This window comes from Geospiza fortis, unplaced genomic scaffold, assembly GCF_000277835.1.
Source record: "Geospiza fortis unplaced genomic scaffold, GeoFor_1.0 scaffold171, whole genome shotgun sequence".
NCBI classification, from domain to species: domain Eukaryota; kingdom Metazoa; phylum Chordata; class Aves; order Passeriformes; family Thraupidae; genus Geospiza; species Geospiza fortis.
The window spans coordinates 3,300,652-3,315,848 of NW_005054313.1; the positions used below are offsets into that span (position 1 = coordinate 3,300,652).

The 15,197-nt window shown below is 38.5% G+C and overlaps 1 protein-coding gene across 1 annotated transcript in view; it reads left to right on the forward strand.

Moving 5' to 3' along the window:
• Positions 1-14,209, forward strand: part of SLC30A4 (solute carrier family 30 member 4) — a 16,188-nt gene extending 1,979 nt beyond the window's left edge. The window contains exons 2-8 of the mRNA XM_014306444.2: positions 5-99; positions 4,914-5,060; positions 9,957-10,050; positions 10,300-10,528; positions 10,799-10,904; positions 13,166-13,300; positions 13,961-14,209. Of these exons, the coding sequence (XP_014161919.2) occupies positions 5-99; positions 4,914-5,060; positions 9,957-10,050; positions 10,300-10,528; positions 10,799-10,904; positions 13,166-13,300; positions 13,961-14,115 (961 nt within the window). The 3' untranslated portion in view covers positions 14,116-14,209. The remainder of the gene's footprint in view (positions 1-4; positions 100-4,913; positions 5,061-9,956; positions 10,051-10,299; positions 10,529-10,798; positions 10,905-13,165; positions 13,301-13,960) is intronic.
• The last annotated feature ends 988 nt before the right edge of the window (positions 14,210-15,197 follow it).

Sequence of the window (15,197 nt, forward strand, 5' to 3'; positions counted from 1 at the left end):
CCAGGAGCCGGCGGGAGCGCTCCAAGCAGAGGAAGGTGAAGAAGCGGCTGACGCTCGCTGCCCTCCTCTACCTCCTCTTCATGACAGGGGAGCTCATAGGTGAGTCGGGGGCCTTCTGTGCCATCCCTCCGGCACGGTGCCTCACAGCTCGTTAGGCTGCTGTGGCCTTGGCTTTGAACCATCAGTCCTTTAGAGAGACCAGAGATGAGCTGCACGTGCAGAGATTAAGAGGGAATAAAGTCCATCTGTATTTTCCTTGAAAGAATTTGTAACTTTCCTTACCTGAAAGGTACCTCTCAGCAATTAGCCGGAATGGCATAAAATACACAAATTTTTGTTTGTCTAATGGATTTTTATTTCTTCTTGTAAGTTTTTAAGTTGTTTTTAACAAAGGAGAAGTGGCATGAACAATTTCAGTCGCAGTATTTTTTAATCAACGGCCATAAAATCTTGCTGTGCTTGCAGCAAGAGAAGAAGAGGAAAATACAGTTTTAAATGTGACATTTACCACAATAATGAAAGTAATACTCGGGGGTATTTGTCTTTATCCAGAAACAGCAATACACACTATTACTTAGAACTAAAAAGACAAGTCCTCAGCTATCAATGGCAATCCAGTGGAGACATCACTCCCTTGAGAACTTCTTGATGTCCAACTGTGCTCTGGACTAGCATGTGCTCCATCCAGACATAAATCATATGAGCACAGTCATTTAAAGTGACAGATATTTTAAGGCTTCCTGCTACAACATATAAGAATACCAAGTAGTTGCATTAAATTATTTGTGGTTTTTGTTAGTACTTGCAGAAGTATAGTGGGGTTTTACCTGCAAATGAATTCCCAATATAAGCACCTGATTGTTGGTCAGAAGAATGAACCTATTGCTCAAGTTCAGCTTTTGTTGCTCCCTCCCAACAGCTGTGCAGTGTAGGATGAAGGATGAAGAGAACCTGTGCATTATACACCAACATTTTACAACTGTGCTTTATCAGATAGGCTATAGCAGCATAGACTTGAAATAAAATATGAGTGTCCTTGAGATGCATAGATTACCTGTTAAATGTTATGCCTTTGCATAACATTTAAAATGCCTTTGCCTTATCATTTTTACAAAGTTCGGTATTTATCTGCTAATCTCTGTTCACTTACTGTGTCCTGTTGCTATCTATTTTGGATACAGCCGTGCCATGCAGTGCAAGTGTCTGTTGGGTGTGACTCGGCCTCCTGAAGAAATGCTTTAATGTTCTCACCCACTGTCCCCCGATTTGGAGTTGTGGGGAACACTGCAAAGTGCCAGTACATTGATATGTATGTTGAGCCAGGTCTCTCCATAGCAATTAATTGCTTTTAAATTTCTTAAATTTCAACATTCAAGTGTGAATCAGAGCTAATCAGATTAATTACTTGCCATAATTCAAGCACACACAAAAAATCAAATCATAAAAACTTTCTGGAAGTGAAGAACAGCAGCATGGGATCTACATCTTCCTCCTGACTCCTGCAAATTGAGTCAATTGAGTACTTGTGTGAAGTGAGCTCATGCTCTTGGATGCTTTTGCTAGGACAGCTGTGAATTATGTTCTTAAGACAAACTTGTGCAAGATGGATAGTGAAAAAAATTGCTAGAGGAAACTATTGCAGTTTGTCCCATAGATGTAGGGGGAAAAAAACCCGACAAGAAATGTTCATTTTTCATAGAGAGACCAGAGTATTGATTGTGTCTGCATCGGTTTTATTTGGGGCCTTATTTCAGGAATGTGGGTTAATGGAAAAAAGTGGCTTTGCCTTTCAGCATGTCTCAGTGTGTGGCTGATCATTAATAACAGGCCACAATACATCCGCTTATTATGGCTACGGTGGTATGTGTGAAACCTGTGGGGATTTGGCTGAATGCCTCCATTTGCCCCCTGGCTCCATGTTGTTTCTCTGGCTGAGATGTTGGTTCAGCATGAACTCGGGTAAATTTGATAAGCCATAGTGTTGTATTTTAGGCTTAGACATCTTTTAACATGAGAGTGATGTTAGTTGATTGTATCAGAGTTCTGATGTACAGTGAATTTAGTTCATCTGAAGGGCCTCTTACTGAATAATGTCTGAGCTGTTGGCAGGTTGATGCTCAAGTCATTGGGAGCGTTTCTGCTTGGGGCTTTGGATCCAGTTCATGCTGTTGGAGACCTCTCCATGGCTAGTGCAGGGAGAGCCCTAGAAACAATAGATGTTGAGAGTAAAAATACTCTGATCACTGTCACATCATCTTTGTTCTTCCTGCACGGTCAGGGCTTGGGCAGGCTGGATTTGTCTGCACAGAGTGTTGGTGCTGTACTGTGGACTCGTCCTCCTCAGCTCTGGGTGTGCTGTTCCCAGCCATATTTTGTTCTTTGGACACAGAATCAGAGCACTGAGGGTCAGACCCATCAAATATTCAGGGATCCATCTTCCACAGAGAATAAATAGAGGGTTTGGACATCTCTGTAATTCTGTGGATCTTGACCTGAATGACTTGTCACAGGGCAAGTAATAATCAGCAGAAGAGTAATTAGAGATACAGCCCCCAAGTCCTGGGTCAGTGTCCCACCTGTTTAATTTATTTCACTCCAGCCCTGTACTGTGCTGTCTTTGGTTGGTTTCAAATTTCCAAACTTTATGAATTGATCTGAAGCTCAGGTATTTGGGAAACTCTGATCGTGTAGGATATTTTAACTGACTTCCTTCTATAATCTTTGACAGATTTGAGTTTCTAAAAGAAAGGCAGAAGGTTCTATCAGACAATTAATTTTTTCAGTAAAAATTTTTCTGGTGTCTGTTACCAATGAAATCTTGTTTCAGCAGCTTTTTTTGTGAGATCTTGATTGGCATATTTTTTCCAAACTCATTACTTCAGCCTATCTCATTGTTTGTTGCTTCATTTGATCACCAGTTAGATAACAGTTTACACTTTGGGGAAACCATTGTGCATCAAGAAATGAAAAACATATTGCAAGTCCTAATTAGCTTTTCTCACAGGGTTTTGATGTTTTCAGCTATGTTTAGAGATTTCTAATTGATCATCCATGAGGAGAACTGCTGTCCTTCATGGGTCACTGAAAACAGTGGTGAGCCATCAAGCTATTTGTAAAGGTTACAGATGTCTTTTTTTCCAAGTTGCCAATTGTATCTAAACAGCCCCTGGGCAGTACCTTTAACCACGTGATGAACCGATACCTGTAGAAACAGAGAACCTTTGATTTCAGGACTTTGTAAATGGCAATTATGTTTTCTTAACCCACACACATGCTGCATTATGTTTAGTTTCAGTATCTGAATTCCTTCCTTACACTTTTATTTTGAAAATCTTTAGAAGTGAGAGGCTAGCTGAAGTGGAATTGAGTCTTCTTGGATGAAGTGATTCTCAAAATAATACATATGAATCAACATATATACTGTAAATAATGATATATGTAACATGCTGAACTAAATGTCCTTACATATAAATTATTGTTTCTTCTCTGTTGACTGTAAAAGAGGTTGAGTTGCACTCTAAATAATTTTTTTAAATTATGGGAGGACACAAATTAATTTAGAAAAGAAAGGCATAACTCATTTTACTCAAAAAGCCGCTGAATTGCTAAGTCTTAAAAAGTCATTGTTTTTGAGCTCTGATGGCCTTTTGGAGAATTTCAGCCTCAGAAGAATTTGACATAGAAAGTTCTGAACAATTGAAGAAAGGGGCTGGAGGAAAGGAGCTGTTTGAAATGTAGTGCATTTGGTAGGTGGCCACAGCACAAACAGTACTGCAGGACAGCTGTGCTCCGTGTTTGGCTGGGGAGGAGAGTAGCTCTCTCTGCAGGTGTGTACATAAGAACACCCACAGCCACACACACACAAAGGTTTTAGACCAGTCTTAAAAGCTATCAGCCAGTTGTGAATTCCCCTTTGCTACCTCCTCTGGTCAGCCTCTTCACTAAGACAATTTTAATTGTATATGAAGATTTCTTTGTTTGAAATGTTAGTTGGAGCCTGAAGCCTGCCAAATGGCATACCAGCTGCACACTTTACTCAGTACAATTTACAGGCTGCATGACAATCTCAAGGTAAAAAGAGAAACTGAATATTAGCTGAGCTGACACTGAAGATTTGATCTTTTCTGAGATAATGGGCTTACCTTCAAGCATATGGGACACAACACAGGCTGTCCTTGATTCCCCTCTGTATAAAGGATACTTAAGTGAGAGGTGCATTGTTTAAATCTCTCACTCATCCAGTAGCAGCTCTAGCAAGTGAATTGGAACAAAGATGTTAACCTTTGATCTCAGGTTATTTGTCTCAATGCAGCTCATTATTACAAGAAAAAATTATGGTAATCAATAACAAAGAAAAATGCTGTACAAGTGAAATCATTGTCTGCAATAGATATTGCAAGAACTTACACACTTCTTCCGGGATGGGGAATAATTAACGTTAAATGATAAAGTAATGAAAATAAAAAGGGGACAGGGTAAATTTCATGGTCATTGAATCTATGGAGTTCTGTTCCTGTTCTGTTATGTCAGAGTGTTTAACAGATGTAGTTTAACAAAAGAATCAGTTGATTAAGCACATGTGCAGTAATATGTAGAGAAAAGATACAAAACTGTTTTGGACCTGATCTTGCAAACATTATGATGCAAGTAGTCTCTGTTAGAATAACAGGAGTGAATCGTTTTTATGTTACTCTTAATAGAAAGCACACTTGACTGCACTTTTAACTATGGTAGCTTGAAATTATAGCATGGCATTTTGCTTGTAATGGCAAACACCCCTCCATGTTTAGTGGGTATAAGAAGGGCTCTCATATACTATTCTGAAAAAGAAATAACTGTAAGCTGTGCAAGAGGATATTATGTAAAATAATAAAAAATGTCATATGTCCTGACTTTTCCTGTTATGTTTTCAGGTGGCTATGTTGCTAACAGTCTAGCAATTATGACAGATGCACTTCACATGCTCACTGACCTTAGTGGTATTATTTTGACCCTCCTTGCTCTCTGGCTGTCTGCAAAATCTCCAACAAAGAGATTCACTTTTGGATTTCATCGCTTGGGTATGTAGCTATCAGATTTTGCTGTTAAAGAGGATTTTAAGCAAAGACTGTAAAGAGCACCTAATTCCAGAAGAACAGGTAGCTAGAAAGAAAGTAGCAACAAACCTAAGAGCTGCTTTAACTGACTCTCAATAACCTGTCACTGGCCAGTGGGGATACACTGCTTAGGTTGTATTGCTACAGGTGAATAGATTGAAAAAACCAAAAAACCAAACTTGGCCAAAAGTTTGACAGCAGAATTTCATTCACTGGGAGCAGGGCAAGTCCCTCCATTTCTGTGGAACTGGCACTTTGCAGATTGAGTTAAATTCTGAATGCTTGATTCATCTTCCTTCTTGAAGAGGAAGGCTGGGGAATTGAATTCATGGTGACATTGCTGGTGCAGGAGCTGTGCATGTCAGCCCGTGGTTGTTCACAGCAGATTACTGCCAGTGCCCAGGAGTTAAAAAATCTTGTTGACTTCAGCAGAATTGTGATACTGGAAAAAGGTCCTATTCAATGTGAAAAATTACATTTTAATCCACAACTAAGAAGTTATGTAGAACATATTATTAGAGAGCTCTGCCCTGCCAAAGCTCATATAAATCAGTATTCCTCTTGCATTCCCCAAACCACAGTAAGCTGAGGTCAAAATGCCCCATGGTTTGCAAAATACAAAAAAGTTAAATAACTTCTATTCAGTTTAGGTGTCTCTAAAAAGAAGTATAAACAGAATTGTGGACTAACCCTTGGAATAATATTTTCAGGATTTATTACTTCATGTTTGGAAATGTAATGATGATAAAGGGTGTTTTCATGTGGTTGCTAACTGGATATAATATACAGCTGCAGATCTGCAGACATTTTAGCAAAAAATTCAAAGTATCTTTTTCATGAAATAGATAATTTCTAGTCTCCCAGTTTTCTACCTGTTTTCTAATAACAATCTATAGCATACATTTTTCAAGGAATTTCATTCTTGTGTAGTCACTATTTGCAATTCTTATTTTGGCTGCTAGAACAGCAGTAGAATTCAACAACTCCATCACTCCTTGTCATTTGTCATCAGTTAGTCACTAGTGCATGAATGCATAACTCTGTACACTAGCTAAGCTCTTTGGGGCTCTAGCAAGAAAGCATTAGCAATGCCAGCATTTCCCATTACAAACTTTTCTTTCATGAAGTTTTAATTTTGTGATAGCAGCTCCTCTGATACTGAAACCTGACCTTGCAGGTATGCCCCTGGCATTTGCTCATACTCTCCAGAAGGATGTTAGCATTTATACATACTTTAACCCTATTTCAAAATAATTTGGGTAGTTTCTATGTCTTTGTAACTTTTCTAAAATCAAATAGCACATACCTTGAACGTGCCTAGCTTGAAACGGAGGTTTATCTTAAAAAAAATAAATGGACCTTACTTAACCATTAAAATATTACTCAGTTCTGTAAATTTTCGCTGACTTTTCAATTAATGTGAAAGAAGAAATCCCTAAGGATTCCTGCCACCTCATTTTCTGTATATTTTTTTCTTTCTAATTTACTGCCAGGAAAAATACTAGTCATATACTAGCCAGACTGATCCAGTGGTGGTCCATGGGCCAGATGTGGCCCATAAAATTAATCTGTACTGCCCTTCTCTCTAGGAGCAGCTACAGGGAGCAGCCTCTCAGTTCTGCAACAATTGCTCCTCCTTTTCTGCTCCCAGTGCCAGCAGGTGGTCAAAGACTAGAACAGGTTGTGGAGTGGAAATACACGAAACCCACCTGCAAGCAGCCCTGAGCAACCCACTGTGGCTGACCCTCCTTTGAGCAGGACTGCACAGGTTCCAGGGGTTCCTTTCAACCATCCTGCATGAGTAGCAGCAGTGCAGCTCTCTGGATGAGCAGCAGGAGAGCCTGGCGCTGGGGAGAAGTTTCTGTGCTGCAGGAAGGAAGAGGAAGTGAGTCAAGGCTTTGCCAGGGACTCCCAAAGTACAGAAGATTGGATGGTTCAAAATTACTACATACAGTCTTTTTAAAAATCATATTTGTGAAATTTATTTGCCTGATTTTAGGCACCCAGTCTGAATGCTGTGGCCTGAGGGCCCAGTTTCACACATCAGTGAGTGCTGGCAATGGAACAAAGCAGTTTCTAGGGTATATCCTTGTTGTAACACATTTTTCCAAGTAACCTATATGTAAGAAGCTTGTCAGCAATTAATATCAGTTCAACAATAGTTTAAACTTCACAAGAGAGATGTTAAAACATGTCAGGATGTTCAAAGTAAGGTACAGATTTGGTATCTGTCACAGAAGAATATGTGGATTATTTGTTTAAAGCTGGGACTATGTGCAAGAACTGTGTCATCACTGACCTGCTCTACATTGTTTTAAGATAATCCATACATTCAGTAGTCATGAAAACGTTCTAATGAACAATATTTCTGGTACTTGTTATCATTTTTGTTTGCAGAATGATGAATTTTCAATTATTCCCATAAATTTCACTTTGTAAAAGCAACAGAACTGTTAGTTGTCTTGTCAAATTCCAGAAGGAAGTTAGCACTAATTTTCATTTATTTGAATTCTGTTTGAATACATAATATACAAGTTCCATCTTCAGTTTTATTCCCTTTTCAGCTGTGAAAAGGAAGCTGACAGATTCAGGAATAAGTTAGAAAAGTGAAGACAAAACAATGGAAACTGCAGTCATGTTAAAGAAGAATTAAATTCTTGAAGCCAAAAATAGTTCAGTTTCCCCATACCTCCTTTTCAGCAAGACACTGAGCAGATTTAAGCATAGATATGGAACCTGGCACTCATCCATTGCTGCAGAGACAATGTTAGTAATGACAGAATCAGCCAGTCCACTGAGACTGTGCACAGTTCATTTCACAAGAAGGGAGAGATCTCAGCACAAATCTACAATGCTGACATGACAGTGACTCTGGAAGAAACTTCAAGGAAAACACTGGTTTCCATTGCAGAAAATATGGGTTTAGATTGTAAAAGCACACTATATTATTTCTCTGGTAAATGCTAATGTGCTGTGGCTTCACAAGTTTTTAAAAAAGCAATCTGGAAAACCTTCTAAGTAATGTATTGTGTATTTTTAGGACTGTTGCCCTGAATAATCTGCCAGCTTCGTAAAGATAATTTCCATTTCTGTGGCTATTTCCAGGATTTTCAAGTTGCTCTGAAATCATCTCAGATTATGACAGTTGACTTTCAGAGCCTTGTTACTGCCTGTTAATGCTGTTCCTCATCCAGGCACTGACACATTACCCAGCAGCTGAATGTGGTGGTGTGAGTTTCTTCTCCCATAATGATATTAATAATTCAGCGCTTGGATCAACTGATTTTGGTGACACTAAAATGCTGATATAGCTGTAATACTCAAGAAATAAAATTAAAACACTTCTGTGTTAGAGAAGGCATCTGCAGTAACCCAAGTTGTACTGCAGGCTGACAGATTGAAAGCAGAGAAAGAAGAGAGGCAATTCTCAGATGAGTATTCTTAGAACTATGGTACAGCCAAGGGCAGAATTTTGCCCTTACTGGGGAATAAATCAGGGCAACATGTGTGGAACTAGGGGGAAGAACAACCATTACAATTCCAAGTAAATTAATTCCACCTCTGATCTTTGAGTTCACAGAGGAAGGCTGAGATCCCAGTGATCCATCTGGCAAGTGACAGTAATGAGCATTATGCATAATGATTACAGATTACTCAGGCATGGGTGCAGATTTATATGCAATACAATGGAGCAAGCATTAAGGTTTTCCCAGGGCTTTTTGTAAAGCCCTGTATTAACTTGATTATAACTGAGACAGTCTTTAACTGGGCTAATGTTTTCTCTGCCAGCTGTGTTGCCCTTTTTTTTTAAGTTTCAGCTGCTGCAGGCGATAGTTTTCAGAATATGAAGCTAGAGGGTAAAAAGTACATTTATGATAAAAGCAATCTAGTGGCCCATTTGGAAATACCTATTTTCTTTATAGTAGGACCTTAAAACTGTAGTGTGGACTCATCCTTCTCAGGTTTGTGTGCTATTACCAGCACAATTTCATGACTTGGGTACTGAGGCAGCATAAAAGTCCCAACCTATAAAATATTTAGCCCTGTTTACCTCCCATCTGAACAGCAGGAACCTCGTAGAGGACTGTAACCACGTTCCACAGATGTAAATGGCAGCAGAAAGCACAGGACGATGAAATACTAGTTTTTATTAGTTTTCTAATTTCTATGCCAAAATAATAGTCATAATGCTTTTGCTTTTTTGTGAAATAATAATATTTGGTAAATATTAGATAATGTTAGAACAGCATATCACAGCAATACAGAAACTTACATTAAGCAAGCCTTTGTAGCTGAAATCTGCCTCAGATAACATTTATGAACACATATGTCAAGGAGCTTAAGAGTATAATGTGTGATGAATTTGTACTGTTTGATTTCTTTAACTTTTTGTAATTTCTTCTCCATCCTAACTAAAAAAAAAAGGATATATAAAAATAATTTCTAAACCCAGCTTAATACTCTGGACACTTAAAATCAAGGTTTCCCTTATTTGTGGGTAGGCTGGTAATGTTTGAGATCACCTGTCCTCCTCATCCCTGGACAAGGCCTTTGCCTCTGAATTCTCAGGCAAATGTTCTGGGTATCTGAAGAAGTCAGGATCATCACCTATGCAGAAGTTTTCAGAGAAAACATAATTTGAGGTGTATACTGATGGCAGGGACATGTGAAGGAGTTTATTAGAACAAACTCTATTGGTTAATCCTATTTTACAAGTTTTATTTATCACACAATTTGTTTGTTTATATTAGGTATGATATGGATAAAGTAGTTAAAACAAGGCCCTGTCCACATTCTAATTTGGAAATAGAAATGGATCAGAGACACATTTTTACAATGTTTTTTCCTTTCTGTTTGCAGAAGTACTGTCAGCCATCATTATCCATATGGACTATGAAATAAACGGTGATATCATGCTCATCACAGCAGCCGTCGGTGTTGCAGTTAACTTAATGTAAGATCTCTCTCTCCATTAACACTCATAAATGTATTCTCAATAAGCTGCTAATTCATTCATGGCCTGTAACTTTGTCATGGGATGTAATTTTGCTGGACATCTTAATTTTCCCAAATAAGACAAGAAATTACACCAAGTATTATTTTTCAATTGTTTGGTTTAAAATGAAAAAACCCTAACAAATCCTCCCCACCCAACAAATCCTAAAGCCTGTTTCTTGAAGCATTTCTCTCCTTTCACTTTCAGAATGGGGTTTTTGCTGAATCAATCTGGCCACCTTCACTCCCACTCCCATTCCCACGCTCACTCTCACGTACCTCAGCCGAGCTCTCCGAGCGCAGCCCAGGGCAGCAGCCACGGGCACAGCAGCCACGGGCACAGCAGCCTGGCAGTGAGAGCAGCCTTTGTGCATGCCCTGGGGGACCTGGTACAGAGCATTGGGGTGCTCGTAGCTGCCTACATCATCCGCTTTAAGGTAAGGAAAGTCCTCTCCTGGAGGCACGAGGAATCTTGACAGTTCAGCTCTGGTGATTAAAGTCAAAAGGGACCTGTTTTTGTAAGTTATTAAAAATAGCTTTTTAATGATATTTTATGATAATCTTCATACATCATGCAAAATAAGCAAAACTGTCTCTACTATATATATTGACTTGCAACTAGAAGTAACCATGTCTTCTGAGTCACATTTTTGTAACTGATCTTGTTTGCATACATCCTTTGACATTGTGAAATTTCCCTTTTGCAGCCAGAATACAAGATTGCTGATCCTATATGTACATATGTATTTTCCATACTGGTGGTTTTTACAACAATTCGAATTCTGTGTGACACGGGAGTTATTATTCTGGAAGGTAAGATCTGTGCCCAATCTGCAGTACTTTACATGGAAAATACCAGTTTTCTTGACATCATGATCCCCATCTCTATGTGGATTGTACCTGGAGACCTGTCTGTCTTGGTGCTGCTTTAGTCTGGTGGCTCTTTATGGCTTCTCTAAATTGCAGCAGTTTTTAGGTGTCTTTGACTGTGGCCAAAACAACACACGTCCTGTATCTGCACACTCTTTACCATCAGGAGATGCAGATGTGAAATGTACAGAACTTTCACATGTGTCTGCAGTGGCTCTCAGCTGAATCAAGTGAACATTTGCCCAGACTTGGTTCTACACTCTCGCTTGTATTACTTGTACAGTCAAAGTGAATGTGAATGCAGGTAAAAGGAGGCACCAAGCATAGGCAAATGGCTGGACACGTGTTCATGGCAGTCCTGTCTTCCCCTTTCCCACAAGTGCCTTTGTATTACTTGTGTGTATCTACTGTTCCCACAGGGGAAGGTGCAAGTTAAGAGTGATGTAAAATGCAGAAAAAAAAGAGAAGAAAAAGCTGAACATGGGCTGAAGAATCTTATCTTGTGTGACATAGAGGGAAACATGTCAGCAACATCCTTTGCTTTATCACAGCTTACATGGCAACTATTACTGCTTGATCTAGTACTATTACTTTATAAAGTGAAGATGTCAGGGCTGGGAGAAAAATCCTAGGTTTTAACTGCACATTCCTAACTGTCTCATGTGAATTACCATCGACTTTACTTTTATTATGTAACAAGTTTAAATCAGAAACCTCAGAATCTTCAGTTAAGCTTTTGCTGTCCCATAAGATTAAAAAAAAATCTAACAAAGTAGAAGTTCACTGAGAAGGCAAAAATGATGAAATTTGCAGAATCCTCAATTAGCTCCAAGGCAACAGATTTAGCTGAAGAAAACAGATAAGACAAACTAATGAAGTATCAGATTCCAGATATTTTGTGTTGTAGCTGTTTGCACAGGTATGCCAGTTGCCATAAAAATCTCCATATTAATGATGTCATTAAAAGTGATGATATGTGGGCTTTATGCATACTAGGGTACTTTTCCAACTCAAATTCAGGATCTCCAGAGAATGGCCTTGTGTTTATACTGGAAACTGCTGCTGCAACATCAAGGCCCTTGAAGTTGTATCAACTTTTGGTATTAACTTCAGTTTCCTCATTATACTAAGAATGCTAAATTAAAAAATTAAATAGCTGTCCAACACGAGCAATGAGATTCTAGCTTTTAATATAGATTTATAAGGCAGAATGGAAGCCCATCACAAGTATGATGTAGATACGAGAATTTAAGTCCATTTTTCCTGGGACAAAGAAAGCTGTACAAATACCAGACAGTTAGCTAGTTATTTATCAGCTAAATTATTTTTGATGGTCTCCATTAGAAGAAAAATTTTGTTTCATGTGAGACAGTCCTAGACACTGAACTTTCAAAAGAGACAGTACTGGAAATAATGTAATTTAAGAGACAGTAAGGCACAAGGTTCAGAGAAGTCATGCAAAAAGTCTGAAGAAATCTGAGAAGCAAGTGGCTGAACTCCTCATAGTATACATAAACTCCATAAATCTAGAAGATAAGCAATAAAAGCTACTGTAGCATCAAAACTACTCAGAAGGAGTTTATTCAGTACTTGCTTTAGTTTTTGACCCAAGTTGATTATCTAAAATTTTGATTTTGCCCTTTGTACAGAAAAAGGATGGTGGTGGTAAGTTAGAGATGTGCTGCTGAAAATACCAAAAGGACTTGATCTCTGATTTGCAGAGATGACACTCTGTAAAACACAGTCCTCTGTGTTGACCACTCCACATGGATTACTGTAGCCTGTGAACATGATCCCAGGTACCTGAAAAGCAATTTCAGGAGACAGGCCCTAGCTTTTTTTTTTTTTTTTTTTTGACCCTGGAGTCTGGCCTAAGCAATTACTAAGGGTTAGAAGCTGCAGTGGAGTTGTCAACAAAAGTACATCATTGCAAAGGATCTAATGCTGCTGTTGCCAGAGTGTGGATTCTGGACAGGACAGATTCCATTGAGACAGCTCTGCAATTCCTGTACAACTTCTGTATCCATACCAGATTTAACAGGCCCATTTCCATATTATTTTCTGTTCATAACATAGAAGTTACTAATCACCTCCAACAGCACAAATTCTAATTTCTTTGACATTGAGATCTGTTGTGACATTTTAAAGGCTACTGAGACTTTGCAGAAGACAGAATTAATTTTATCTCGTGTTTGGTATCACAGGAGTTCCAAGGCACTTAAATGTGGATCGCATCAAGGAAGACTTGATGAAAATTGAGGATGTTTATTCTATAGAAGATTTAAATGTTTGGTCTCTCACTGCGGGAAAAACAACTGCCATAGTCCACTTGCAACTAGGTAAGCTGCTGGATAGCATAATTCTAAATGAAATCCGAGGTTAGGGAAAAACTCCATCACTTCCTCTTCATATTGTTATTTAAATTGAACCAAGAAATATCATTCTGGGGAAGGAAAATCTACTAACTCTGGTTTTGTACAGCAAGGAATAGGACACCTTGGCCAAGAAAGATATGGTGTAAATGAGAACTGTGCAAATAAAATATGTTCATACCAAAATGTCCAATGCAGATTCTTTGGGTAGGGAAAAAAAACCAACACAAAATTTCTCCTCAGAAATTTTCTTACTTGTTTAGGGAAAGAAATGGTGAAGTTCTAATGTGGAACAATGTAACATATGAAAAATAAATGTTTTGCCAAAATGTGCTGATTCAGACATCTAACTATACTATACTACAGACTATACTATGCTCTGAATATCCATTCTTAGTAGGACAGCTCAGGTTTTTGGGGGGAATGTATCAGACACACACAGAGTTCTATCAAGAGAGGTGTAAAATGATGAAGAGAGAGTACAACAGTGACCACAAGAACAATATTGAATTAATAAAGTGTAAGCAAAATTATTCTTATCAGTGGCACTGTGATAAGTTTGAGAACATTTGCATTGCTCAGGTTTCTTAAGGAGTGAATTTATTAATTCTTTTCTTAATTTTGCAGTTCCTGGTAGTTCATCTAAATGGGAGGACGTTCAGTCCAAGGCCCGGCAACTGCTGCTGAACACGTTTGGAATGTACAAGTGCTCTGTTCAGCTTCAGAGCTACAAACAGGAAATCAGCAAAACCTGTGCGAATTGTCAGAGTTCCAGTGCCTAATTTCATATGTTTTGGGAACTGCTGCCTTATTCTTTACCTTGTGTAGTCAAAGACTGAGAGCAATAAATGCAAAATGAAAATCATCCAATAGTAACCATTAATATGTGGATTTGTACCATGGGACATGCAGCAGGGAGAACTGGTGCTGCAAAAAGTGCAGTGGTTGCCCTACGGAACATTTATTTCACTCTCTCCGTTGTACTGGTTTATTCAATTTATTATGGTTTTGAGACAAAGCTGGTTTTGGATTATTGTTTACGAACTGGAACGTGGCTCTGCAGATACCTCACAAATTACAGTCCAATATTGTCCTTTAAAGATTACGTACCACGAAGTACCTGCACTCCAAAAGGAGCCTCAGGCATTCAGTATTTCAGTCAAAAGTCTCTAAAGCTGATCCTACCAGGGTTGCACAATATATCATGATCCCCAAATTCATTCTTCAGTATTTTTGCAATAGTAATTTTCAGACAGTATCTCAATTATTAACACATACATTACGTTGAATTCTCATGGAAACTGTCTCTTTGGAGACACTGCAAAATACAGAATTTACTGTACCCAGACCAGAAAGTTAGCTTTAATCTGGGCATTGAGAGATCCAGACAGGAAGCTCCTTGCCCAGACTTCTGGTATTTATCTAGAGACCCAACACTGGACCCAAAGTGTTTTAAGTGATCTGTTATCTTTAATGTGTTTTAGAATAGGATTTATACATTAGGAACAGGTTATTTATTTTATAAAGTTTTGACTTGTAAGAGGAATTTATTATTAATAATCTTGAATGTCTAAACCATCATTTGATTCACATTAAAAGGCCAGTTGATTAGCATGCATTCTAATTGTAATTAATAAATGTCCTGTAATTGATAATTTTTTCCATTATTGTTTTGTTTTAAAAGAAAAGTCAAATGATAGAAGTGCTATTTGACTTGGAAATACTCTCAAATGCAATCTACAGATATGTGCATCTAACAGGAAAGTGGGGAGCAGAAGTTTTGGACATGAACAATTCCATCCATCACAATCTCTGACCTTTCATCTTTGCTTTAAGCACAGCATGGCAGCAGCCTGACAGGAAT